Source organism: Eumetopias jubatus, unplaced genomic scaffold, assembly GCF_037043125.1.
Source record: "Eumetopias jubatus isolate StellerSeaLion01/CBP00866 unplaced genomic scaffold, mEumJub1_p1.0 scaffold_16, whole genome shotgun sequence".
NCBI classification, from domain to species: domain Eukaryota; kingdom Metazoa; phylum Chordata; class Mammalia; order Carnivora; family Otariidae; genus Eumetopias; species Eumetopias jubatus.
The window spans coordinates 37,016,448-37,029,261 of NW_028274822.1; the positions used below are offsets into that span (position 1 = coordinate 37,016,448).

The 12,814-nt window shown below is 37.5% G+C and overlaps 1 protein-coding gene across 1 annotated transcript in view; it reads right to left on the reverse strand.

Moving 5' to 3' along the window:
• ELP2 (elongator acetyltransferase complex subunit 2) overlaps positions 1 to 12,814 on the reverse strand; it is a 48,352-nt gene that overhangs the window by 24,975 nt on the left and 10,563 nt on the right. Inside the window, exons 6-14 of the mRNA XM_028098327.2 lie at positions 12,156 to 12,220; positions 11,096 to 11,162; positions 10,504 to 10,644; positions 9,056 to 9,151; positions 7,688 to 7,788; positions 7,356 to 7,487; positions 3,696 to 3,845; positions 1,814 to 2,002; positions 465 to 534 (exon numbers count right to left, since the gene is read on the reverse strand). Of these exons, the coding sequence (XP_027954128.1) occupies positions 465 to 534; positions 1,814 to 2,002; positions 3,696 to 3,845; positions 7,356 to 7,487; positions 7,688 to 7,788; positions 9,056 to 9,151; positions 10,504 to 10,644; positions 11,096 to 11,162; positions 12,156 to 12,220 (1,011 nt within the window). The remainder of the gene's footprint in view (positions 1 to 464; positions 535 to 1,813; positions 2,003 to 3,695; positions 3,846 to 7,355; positions 7,488 to 7,687; positions 7,789 to 9,055; positions 9,152 to 10,503; positions 10,645 to 11,095; positions 11,163 to 12,155; positions 12,221 to 12,814) is intronic.

Here is a 12,814-nt window from a genome sequence, read left to right on the forward strand (position 1 = left end):
AGTCGATTAAGCGGCCAACTCTTGGTATTGACTCGGGCTGTAGGGATCGAGCCGTACTTCGGGCTCTGCACTCAGCAAGGAGTCTGCCTGAGATTCTCTCTCCTTCTCCCTCTGCTCCTCCCCCCTTCTCTAAAATAAATACATAAATCTTAAAAAAATTATTTTATTTTATTTATTTGTTTGATAGAGAGAGACACTATGAGAGAGGGAACACAAGCAGGGGGAGTGCGAGAGGCAGAAGCAGGCTTCCTGCTGAGCTTCAAGAAGCCTGATGCGGGGGGCTTGATCCCAGGACCCTGGGATCACGACCTCAGCTGAAGGTAAACTGAGCTACCCAGGAGCCCCAATCTTAAAAAAATTATTAAAAAAATCAATAATGAACATGAGGTACATGTTATCCAAGTGTGTAACTAGGTCTTAAAAACCACTATGGGTTCAAAACTTTTGGACACTTAAAGCCTTACCCTGAAAGACAGCTTTATTTGATAACCCCAAAGCAGGGACAGTAGCTCCTTCTGGAAGATCACCGTCTTGCTGGAATAAAAAGTATGACACATGTTTTAAACACTAAAAGTTACTATTACCTCAGGAACACAAAAATATCATGCTCATAAATGCAGAGGAACAATTTAAAGACCACATTGTGTGGATATCTGCCTATATTTCCATTTTCTTTTAAACCAACAGATGGAATGCTAAGCAATCACTCTCCAAAGACAGGCTGCAGTTAACCCCCAACCCTCTACACCCAATCCATAAAGTCAGCTATCTTCTCATCCATGAGCTTGTCAAACCCTAACAGCTCTGTGAGTTTCAAAGTCTGACAAAGAGTGCACTCGTCTGGTTTCTAGCAAAAAGTGGGCTGAAAATGGCATCCCCTAGTCTCCCAAGCACATGCCTAATGATGCTCATGCAAACACCGTTTCCTAAAAAGACAGTATTTTCATTAAACATATTTAAATAACTCAGTATTTAAAAAATTTTTTAGAGTGCCATTTGAAGTGCCAATAATCTGCTTATACCCCGCAAATTATACCAAATTATCTTTAGCCACCAAAGAAATCATTGGTCTCATCTAGTGATTCCAAGTACTTCAGTTCCACTGCTCCCTACCTCTAACCTACAGCTACATGGAAATCTCCTTGAAAATATGACCTATCTAGGGGTGCCTGAGTGGCTCAGGTAGCTAAGTGTCTGCCTTCCAGCTCAGGTAATGATCCCAGGGTCCTGGGATTGAGCCCCACATCAGCTCTCTGCTCAGCAAGGAGCATGCTTCTCCCTCTCCCTCCTGCTCCCATAAATGAAATCTTAAAAAAAAAAATGACCTATTATATATTGTTTTACTGTAGGCACCTAACACAGTGATGATACATGGTATTCCTGCCTTGATTTAACATTGCAATTCTTTACGTCTTAGGCTACTGTTTAAAAAAATTTCTGGGGGCGCCTGGGTGGCTCAGTCGTTCAGCGTCTGCCTTCGGCTCAGGTCATGATCCCAGGGTCCTGGGATCGAGCCCCACATCGGGCTCTCTGCTCAGTGAGAAGCCAGCTTCTCCCTCTCCCTCTGCCTGCCGCTCTGCCTACTTGTGCTCTCTCTCTGTCAAATAAATAAATAAAATCTTAAAAAAAATAAATAAAAAAATTCTGGTTTTAACATTTAAATTAATGCACGCCACAATGTGCACAAAAGTTTGTCAAACCAATAACATAATTTGACTTCCTTTTACCCATGAGCTCCATTTACAGGCTTAAGCAAAAAAAATTTTTTAAATGAAGTACATGGATTTAGTTGAAACATTAGAGGAATACTCACATTACAAAGCACAAGATCCAGTGATTGGCCCGTAATGGCACAAAAATTTTCCACAAAATTCCGAGGTGCAGAAAATACTCGAAGAACTTTTTCATCTGCTCCAGATACAAACTGAAACCGACGAATCATTGCCAAACATTTCAGGTCATAGCCATGTATCTGAGGCCTGGCAATTTCATGCCAAGTCACCTGGGTATTAAAATAGGATAAACAAAAAATGATCATACATTTCAAAAACTGAATTCTTTTCAACAAGCAAAATATCAGATGCAAAATCATTTACTATACCATGGAAATATGACCACAGAGCATATTCATCCACGTTGTGTTCAATGATAATTCAATCCTTTTTGTTACTGAGTAGTATTCCCTCGTACAGCTATATATATAGATACGTGTATGTATACACATATACGGAAGCTTGTTGATCCATTCACGTACTGATAGACATTTAGGTTATTTCCGCTTTTTGTCTTTTACTGAAAAAGCAGTTGTGAACATTTCTGTACAAGTCTTTGCATGGACATGGGCTTCTATTTTTCTTGGGTAAATACTACCTATAAGTAAAATGGCTGGATGATATCAAAGATGCATATTTAAATTTTAAGAAACTGCCAAACTATTTCCCAAAGAGGTTATACATTTCACAATCCACCAGCAGGGTACGAGAGTGCCAGTGGCCTGCCCCTTCATCAACACTTGGCATGGTCTATTACTTTAATCATTTTGATAGGTGTGTAATGGCATCTTACTGTAGCTTTACTTTGCATCTCCCTAATGACTAGTGGGGTTGAGAATCTTTTCCTGTCCTTACTTCCTTGTATCTTCTTTGGAAAAATATCTGTTCAAATCTTTTGCCCATTTTTTTTTTTACAGGATTGTTTGTTTTCCTATTACTCGGTTCTGAGATGTTCTTTATATACCCCGGATATCAATCCCTTACTAGAGATGTGCTTGGTAAATACTTTCTCCCAGTTTGTGACCTGTCTTCTCATTTTTCTGACAGCATCTTTCAAAAAGCAGAAATTTTACATTTTGGTGAAGTCCAATTTATCCATTTTTTTAATGAATGATTAATAAACAATAGCTGAGCTGTACAGGTAATAAATCACAAATAGCCAAAGAAAAGCACTGCAAATCATTTGCTTTTTTAATGGACTCCAGTGTTGCTCCCAATGTCCTCAACTCCATAATTTGAATCTACCACTGCTACTGAAGTAGTGGCAGATTTCACTCATTTTCAAGGACTGACCCACAGTGAGTTCCAAGAATTTTTGTCAGAAATTAAAGCTGAGTACACAGGCTTTCTCTACCACACAGCACAGTTCAATGGCTTGCCAGTGGAAAAGTTCGGTTGTAATTTTTTGGGTTCAGGCCCAAGACTGAAAAGTTTATTGAACAAAAATTGCCCTCAATCACTATTACCTAATACTACATGACTTTAGAAATTCGCTTTTACTGCAGACTTGACAGTGTTTCCTAATGAATTAAACCTAAAATTACAAGGGATAAGTGAAATTTTATATAGAACGCAAGTAAATACACTTTGAAAACAACTAACACTTAAATTGTCTGAACTGTAAGGAGTATACGTATGTCTAAGTTTTTAAGAAAATACCGAACTGTTTTCCTAACTGCTGTATCATTTTGCACTCCTACCGGCAACATACGAAAGCCCGGCCGCTCAGCATCCTTAGCTCTGCTCCTTACTGTCAGTACTTCTCACTTGGGCCACTCTACAGTGTGCAGAGGCACCGTGTCATTGTTTTCAATTGCATTTTCATAGTGGCTAACAATGTTGCCCCACTTTTCACATGCTCAAGAATGTTTTTTAAAAAAATGTACTTTAAAAAAATGTCAGTCAAGTAGGAAGACATTGTACCTGTGACTGGTCTTTTCTCTTCCACGGAGCAAAAAGCCGAGTTGTCTGGTCAGTACCAACAGTGATGATAAACTCTCCTTCTGGATCCCACATTAGGTCTTGGACACCATCAAAGTGTCCTGAAATAACAATCTCTGGAGTCCACTCTCTCTGCAATGAAAGAACTCATGACACATCAAAATAATCAGAGATCACTACTACTCAGAATTAAGTCTAATCATGACTTAATTAAACCCCTCAGGGCATGATGGAAAAGACTGATGCCCCTGCCCCCCCAGCAAGGTAAAAAACTAAAAAAAAAAAAAAAAAACAAGATGGGATCTTAAAATAATACGATCCTAAAATAAAAGGACAGGTTTTCCAATCAAGCATATTAGAACTTAAACATTCAAATATGTGTTGCGTCCTTTAAAGCAGTAACCCTGGGAAATTCCCCTCTTCAGCATTTACTGAATGCCTCCTAGAAGCCAAACACTATTTAACTTTTCTCTGCCTCAAAGGACTCTTCTGTAAAAGAGTTACCAAGCTTGTACAGTTGTTACGAAAATTAAATGAATTTTTATTTGTAGAGCATCCAGAACAATGCCATACTAGGCATTATGTATTTTTCTGTTAAACTACATAATAAAGAGTATTATGTAAAATGAGTCAGTAGATTCTGAGTATGTGCCTGATTGGTTTGGTTTTTTTTCTTTTTTTTAAAGATTCATTTATTTTAGGGAGACAGAGAGGGAAAGAGAGTGCACCAGCGGGAGGGGCAAAGGGAGAGGGAGAAAGAATCTCAAGCAGACTCTACTCAGCACAGAGCCCAACGCGGGGCTTGATCTCACACCCTGAGATCACAACCTGAGCCGAAACCAAGAGTCGGCTGCTTCGCCAATTGCGCCACCCAGGAGCCCCGATGGCTTTCCTTATCAAGTAAAAGGAGCTACAGGTATAGAGAGCAGAGGCTGAATCAAACCTAGCAGACCCACCTCCTGAGGAAGCTTGTACCAGCAACCGTGCGAACAAAGAGATGATGAAATATAGAAAATGTCATGTGTCTCATCTACAAGCATCTTTTGAACAACGTAAGTAGTGGTAAAACAATCTTTAAAGTAAAATTAAATTTGTATAAATAGCTAAAAGGTCACTCAAAGCCAAGTACGATGAATACAGTCAGTGATTAAACTAAGCTATATTATTTTCTAGTCAAAAAAATTAAAAGGTTGTGACTAAGAAGTGCTATTAATTTCTTCTGTGACATAAAAATTGATTCTAAAGTTAGCACTAATGGGAGTTCCCAAAAAGTTCTGAAAAAAGAACAGCACTTTTGGACTCTCAGTAGTTTTCCACTGTAACAGTCCTAACATACAGTATTTGTTTTTAAAATCTGCCCCAATTGTAACAAATGTGCCACTCTGGTGTGGGAGGCTGTGCATGTATGGGGGCAGAGGGTAAATGGGAACCCTCTGTACTTTCTGCTCAATTTTTTTGTAAACCTAAAACTTCTTTATAAAGTCTATAAAGTCACCTTAAATACCTGGTAAGCAGCTTATAAATCTGAAGCCAAACTGTAAGCACAAGTAAAGTTCCTTGAACTCTATCTTCTGGTTTGAGTTTTTTACTCATCTGATGCTTTTTTTCTATGAAGGCTCTCAAAAACTAAAGCTGAAATATGGCTCAAAGGCACTCCGAGTTAAGAACAAAATTCATCCTAAAAAATATCTTATTTAAAAGTGCCTTAGGGGCACCTGAGTGGCTCAGTCAGTTAAGCATGCCCCAACTCTTGATTTTGGTCAGGTCATGATCTCGGGGTCGTGGGACTGAGTCCCCACATCGGGGTTCATGCTCAGGGAGGAGTCTGCTGAGATTTTCTCCCTCTGCCCCCCCCCACCCACGCACACGCGCATACTCTCAAATTAAAAAATCTTAAAAAAAAAAAAGTGCCTTAGCTGATGATTCCCTGGCTCATTTCATAGTAGAAATAATCCTTTTGTTTCTTGGTATGTTTGTACAGTTGACACACAATGTTACATTAGTTTCAGGCGTACAACATAGTGATTCAACATATCAACATAGTGATTCAACGTATCTATACGTTATGCTATGCTCCTGCCAGTGTAGTTACCACCTGTCACCGTAAACACTATTACAATACCACTGACTATATTCCTTATGCTGTATCTTTTCTTCCCACGACTTACTCATTCCATAACTGGAAGTCTGTACCTCCCACTCTCCTTCAGCTACTTGGCCCAACCCTACATCCTCTTTCCTCTCTGGAAACCATCAGTTTGTTCTCTGTATGTATAGGTCTGATTCCATACAATAGAAACAATCTTGAAGGTCAACACCAAACGGAAAATATAAGGGAAAATGTAAACGATTCCATGCACTGAGAAGTCAAATCCTTATATATGACACAACTATTACAAAGCCCACCAACTAAAGGTTATGCAAAGCTGTGAATTTTTACTTTATAAAGGAAGCCATGAGATGCCCATTCAGAATCTATTGATTCACATTTCACTCAATGCTCTTTTTTCATTTATTTACTTGATTTAAAATATATAAATATACTATCCCATATGTACCAGGCCCAGTTTTTCACACCGTACAAATATGAACTCACTGAAGCATCACAGAAACCCTTTGAGTAGGTGCTATTTCTATACACATTTCACAGAGGAGGAACCTGAGACAGAGGTTAGGCAATGTCCTCAAGGTCAGAGCTAGAAAATGCTGGGGCCAGGGTCTGAACGCGGGTGGCCTCACTCCAAGGCCTGTGCTCTTAGCTGCTGTTCCTGCAATTTCATTTCCCCAAACCCAAAGAAACAGATCAAAAGCAAATTAGAAAGTAAGAGATGGAATAATGTTGAGAGGCAGCTACATGACTAGAGGAAGATAAGAGACTAACAACTATAAAAAAAGATGTAAAAGAGCCCAGTATTTAGAGGACCATTTAAAATTACATTTATGAACAGCCCCGAGAGCATTAACATATTCCCTCACAAAATAACAGGTAGTCTTACTGCCCTTTTGTCAGTCACTCATCAGTAATTACCTATGGAGTACCCAACTATCCAAGGAAAGACCAAATTATGTTATCTCTTTTAAGAAGACAGGGAAAGTAAACATTTTAGGAAACACTCCCATCAAAAAAATGTATAGAACTTAAAGGCAGAGCTTAAAATTTATACAGCTTAAAGTTCACTTATGTAGAAAGTTTACCTATGTGCAAATTTCAAAACCTCAACAATGCTGGACAAATGAATACTTTTAATCTAAGAAAAGCGTTAAGTTTCTTACTCAGTATAACGACCGTATAATGTCTATAGTAAGAAGTGATGTCATTTGAACTTAAACACCTCTATGTTTCTGCAGAGTATTATAAGTATGTAACATAGTTTACCCAGGTTTCATTTCACTCTATTTGATTACAAATGCTTTATTTTTTTTTCTTTAAAGATTTTATTTATTTATTTGACAGAGAGACAGAGAGAGAGTACAAGTAGGCAGAGAGGCAGGCAGAGGGAGAGGTCGAAGCAGGCTCTCTGCCAAACAGAAAGCCCGATGTGGGGCCCGATGGGATCACGACCCGAGCCGAAGGCAGACGCTTAACCGACTGAGCCACCCAGGTGCCCCTACAAATGCTTTATTTAAAAACGCTTCTCTTACTGGGTTCGCCGCCTTCTGTTTCCAAAGGTGCAATGCTCCATGGAAAGCATGAGCGATGATCATGGAACCATCTTCATTGAACTGGCAATCATAAAATCCCAGAGTATTTCCACCTACTTCACCTACTCGAACCTATGCAATAAAAGAAAATAATTTATAATCAATATTCCACACTTCTCACAGTAGAAATCCGAGAGTCCAGAGATTGTTACATTCCCTCTTATTTAGCATACATAAAGAGTTAACAGCTGCAGCTCCAGGAATATAAACTTGGGGGTTAAATATTGTTTATCAAACCCAATTTTCTGTTCCTTAAATATTCACATTTTTACCTGTTCTAGCCAAACTCCTGACTCTTCATCTGGAGCCCAGAGAATCATGGTTTTATCCATTGAGGCGGACAACAATCTCATTGGCTGCTGAAGAACACCATCTAAAGAATAAAAGCTAATGCCTTAAAGTGACCAACAAGCATTATGTTTGTAGATTGTACTAGAAAAACATGACATGGGTACTGCACTAGAAAAACATGACATGGGTACTGCAAGAACATTCACCTGCAGCATTACAGTAGCAAAATTTTTGGAAATACCACAGAGGTCTACCATTAGAAGACTAGATGAATCAATTGTGGTATATTTAGACAATGGAATATTATTCTTCAATAAAAATAAATTAGAGCTACATGAATCAACATGGATACATCTCCAAAACATGTTAAGCTAAAAAGGCAAGTTGTAAGAGAATACATATTGATATCAAGTTTTAACAGCTATAAAGCAATACTGTTTGTGGCTACGTAAATGTGTAGCAGAAGTATAAAAACACTCATGTGAATGATATGCAGTAAAATTCAGTCCTGTAGTTGCCCTAAGGGAAGAATGGAGGGGAAAGGGTTCAGGAAAGAATACATAGGGGTCCCTCAATACCAGTAATATCTTTGTTCTTTGTTAACTGTAACAAATATGGCATATCAATAATAAATGAATACTGATTACCTGAGTATTCATTATTGATATTTTCTATTCTTGCCCTGGGGAAGGGGCTAGAGGAAGAATGTGAGGTTTGTGCCTTGTTTAGCTCTACACTGCAGCACCAGCTTCAGCATGCAACCATCACTCTATAAATGCAGATTGAGGGCAAAAGAAAAAGGAAGAAAGTCTTGCTTTTTCATAAATGTTCTATCCCAGTATTACACCAACTTTCTATTTGCAGGGGGTAAAGTTCCAGTGAAATTGAAGTTGGCTTAAAAGCCAATTTCTCTTAAATCCCATAATAATTAGATGAAAACTTTTAAAGAGTTAAAAGGGGTGTGGTGGTTTCAGCATCACAGCATCAGTCATATTTTTCCCACTCAGGAGTGTAAGTTTCAATGGAATTGAGTGTTCAGCAGAACATGTCCAGCAGAATATGTCCAGCAGCTGCAGTATTATACTTTGCCAACTTAAAAATGTCTTATATTTGAAATTTTTATTTTTTTAACTTTTTTTTGTTTAAGATTTTAAGTAATCTCTACACTCAACATGGGGCCCAAATTTACAACCCTGAGATCAAGAGTTGCATGCTCCACTGACTGAGCCAGCCAGGTGTCCCTATTTGATATTTTTAATCAAAAACACCCTCCACTTCATTTGGTCAGCTTAAAATTCTATACGTGAGATTTAAGTGAAATGAGGGATATGTGTGTTTTTTTTTCCTACCTTTGTAGAATGAAGGCTGCCAATGAACTGCATTTACCCAGTTTTCATGACCAGCCAGCACAGTCTCCAGAGTAACTGCAAATGTTATTTTAATACCTACAACAAAAACAATGACATTTTTTCTCAAAGCTCTTCTAAAAAGAATTTTCAGAACCAAGTTGTACAATTACATACCCCCTTTCCAAAAATCAGAACATGATTTACATTTAACAAAAAAGAGCATTCAACAAAAAAATAAATTCCATTAATTTTATCCATTGTTCAAAATTACGGAGAAAAAAGTTCCAAAGATATATAAATTTTTCTCTCAATTTTTCTCTATCTAGTCATAAACACATACTAAGGAATATGTTCGATTTTAAAAGTTTTCTGGAACAGCTACTGTTATATTCCAATTAAAAAGCAAAGCCAGAGATGTCAGGCTCCTTGACAACCTCCTGTCCGCACTCATTATCAACATGCAATAGCCTAAATACCATTTTTTAAAAAAACTTAAGATAAATGTAGAAATAGGGGCGCTGGGGTGGCTCAATTGTGAAGCATCTGCTTTCGGCTCGGGTCATGATCCCGGGGTCCTGGGATCGAGCCCCACATCAGGCTCCCTGCTCCGCGGGAGGGCTGCTTCTCCCTCTCCCACTCCCCCTGCTTGTGCTCCCTCTCTTGTTGTGTCTCTCTCTGTCAAATAAATAAATAAAATCTTTAAAAAAAAATGTAGAAATAGAGGAGATCAAAGCAGTATCGTAACCTTTCAAATAAAATAATTAATAAAAATGTCACAAAAATTTCATATTTGGGAATAGCTAGCTACTCATAACATGCTGGTTAAAGATTTCCTGGTTCTCCCCATAAAACTATGTTACCAAAATCTCAACTCTAGTAGGCTTTAAAATCAATTAAAGTAATAAGAAAGAAGAGTATTCCTAGGTGAACAATGCTCACTGAGGGCTAACTTTATAATTTAGGTGAACACTCAAAAGTGTTGCCTTCAAATACAACATTCCAGCAGGATCTACCATGCAGAGGTACTGTTCTGATTCCAGACAGTAAGAAAATAAGAATTACATATACCACTCAAGTGTAGTGCTTTGGCTTGTCTCTTATTCAGTAAAGGTATGAATAATTCTCTTTATTCCTTTAGATCTTCCTACGCTAAAACTGCAAATTTGGCATCATTTTATAAATTAATTTATTGAGAAAACATTAGACATTTTCAGCAATTTTTAAAAACCTTACTAATATGGTTAGAAAAAAATACGTTTCATATTATGAAACTTATTATGAAAAATAACTTATCCTCAAATATAACCTTTATAAAAAAAATGCATAGTATCAGTTTCAGGTAGGCAACAGATAATTCTAAAAAACTAACCTTCACGTAGGTGTATAGTGAAACAGATAAATGAATGAGCTAGGAAGCTGTTACATCAAATATTTTCGTTATTACTCACTTTCTTTTTCTATTGTAAAAGTATTTTCCTTCAGTTTTATATTATCATCATCTTGAGTTTCTAAAGATGTTGATTTTATATATAGCCTCCATATTCGTATTAGGCAATCTTGTGAACAGCTTGCTAGGAAAAGATCTCTACCTAATAAAAAAAAACACATTATTTTTTAAACATTATATTCTTAAATTTAGGTATAAGCCTTTCTCCTCTACAATATGCTGATCTCTAGATTTCCTGGAAAAATAAGACTTTGTTTCCCTACCCTTCATTCATTTGACCTATGTTCTTTTTTAGTAACATTGGCAAATATACATACAATGCTAATAAATGGTTACAATGTGCAGCATTCTTATACACAGTCCACAAAATTCTACAAAGAACTCAAGAACGTCTGCATGTCTAATACATCAGTTTCATCCTCTACCACCCCAATTAATAGTTAACAAAAGGGGAAGAATCCTCTTTTCTAATAGAGACAACAGAAAAATGTTACATACAAAGAAAACATTAAATGAACACATAAGAGGCTGCTTTCCTGGAAGTTCCACGCACTTGCCCCATCATATGTACTTCAGCAAGATTTCATACTGACCAAAGGTTGCCCATTCCACGCCTCTTATCCAATCCTCATGTCCACAGAGCAAAAGCACTTTCTGAAACTAGTAAGATAACAAAAATCATCAGCCTTGATGTAAGAATTTAATATTTTCATGTATATTAGTGATTTCATTTGGGGTTACAGCCAGTCCTAACGCACTGTTTTTTGTTTGTTTTTAGATTGGGAACACTCTGGTCAGACATAAGATAGAGCTCTCATTTGGGAATAAAAATCTTATAATCATCTAACTCATGTGAGTAGGTAATATGGTTATCTATAGACAAATAAATACTCAATGTTTACAGGATAAAATGACATGTGCTGTTCTATAGAAAAAAGCTGGGTGGTTGGACATTCACAACCATTTTAAACTTTCTTATAGAATGCAAAGAAACAAGCACCTCTATTATTAAATAAATAAACCAAAAGTTAAACTACATCTTTTCTGGAACTTCCCTCCTGTAATTTAACCACTCAACATGTAGGTAAAGCTCAGAAGGACAAATAAACACTACCAGGGGAATTTCACCACAGATATACTTTATTTAAAATCGACCAAAAAAAAAAAAAATCACTACCACAACATTCCTCCTGTCCTTCCCCCATTCAACGACCTGTTTCCCACCTAACAACTCTGGCCCAGGTGGCCAAGACAGCACTTACTTGGTGTTCAAACAAAGTGGAAAACTGTTTGACAGAGAGGACTGTCAGAAAGATTCTCCTATTGGACTATTTTGGTTTAGATTAGAACATTGCTTAAAATTCTACCATCTAGAAATAGTCTAGGGGCGCCTGAGTGGCTCAGATGGTTAAGCGTCTGCCTTCGGCTCAGGTCATGATCTCAGGGTCCTGGGATCAAGCCCCGCATCGGGCTCCCTGCTCCGCGGGAAGCCTGCTTCTCCCTCTCCCACTCCCCCTGCTTGTGTTCCCTCTCTCGCTGTGTCTCTCTGTCAAATAAATAAAATCTTTAAAAAAAAAAAATAGAAATAGTCTATATTATGATATGTAATTAAGCAGAACATAATTCTAGTATCTTAATGAAATCATTAATTACCTGGTCATCTCTTTGAACGAATAAGTGAATTTTGCAATCATCATCGCCACATGCTAATATTGGTACTGGAAGGATAAAATGAGGCTTTACTGTAAATATTCCATCACATGTTATGATCATCACCAATGCCGGATTCTAAGCACTGCGTAAAGAACCCAGGCTTCTACTTTCCACACCCTGAACAAATACATCGAAAGTGCTCAATAAATGTCTATAGGAATAAAATGAACACTCTAAAATGTTCTATTAAATGGTTACTTAGCAAAGAATGACTGAGAGTCCTTTCCTCCATCCTGTGTCATTTATGATAGAAGTAGTGGTGAAAAGAACATAAAAAACATTTCACCAAGTCAACCAGAAGATTAATCCAAAAAGTTGTTAACCCAACTGAGTAAGAAAATATAAGAGCTATGAGCCCAGCATCATGGCTACTGCACAAAGATTTAAGGGTATGTTTGTCACTTCAAGCATCTTACATTTTATTTGAGAATTCAACAGTAAAACCAAATTCATGAAGCCAATAGAGAACAAAGTAAAAGGGCATGTAATTACTGCACAACTGAAAGTTGCAAAGACAGTAAATCTTAAAAGTTCTCACAAGGAAAAAAAATTCTGTAACTATGTACGTTCAGGGACATTAATAAGACTTACTGTGGTGA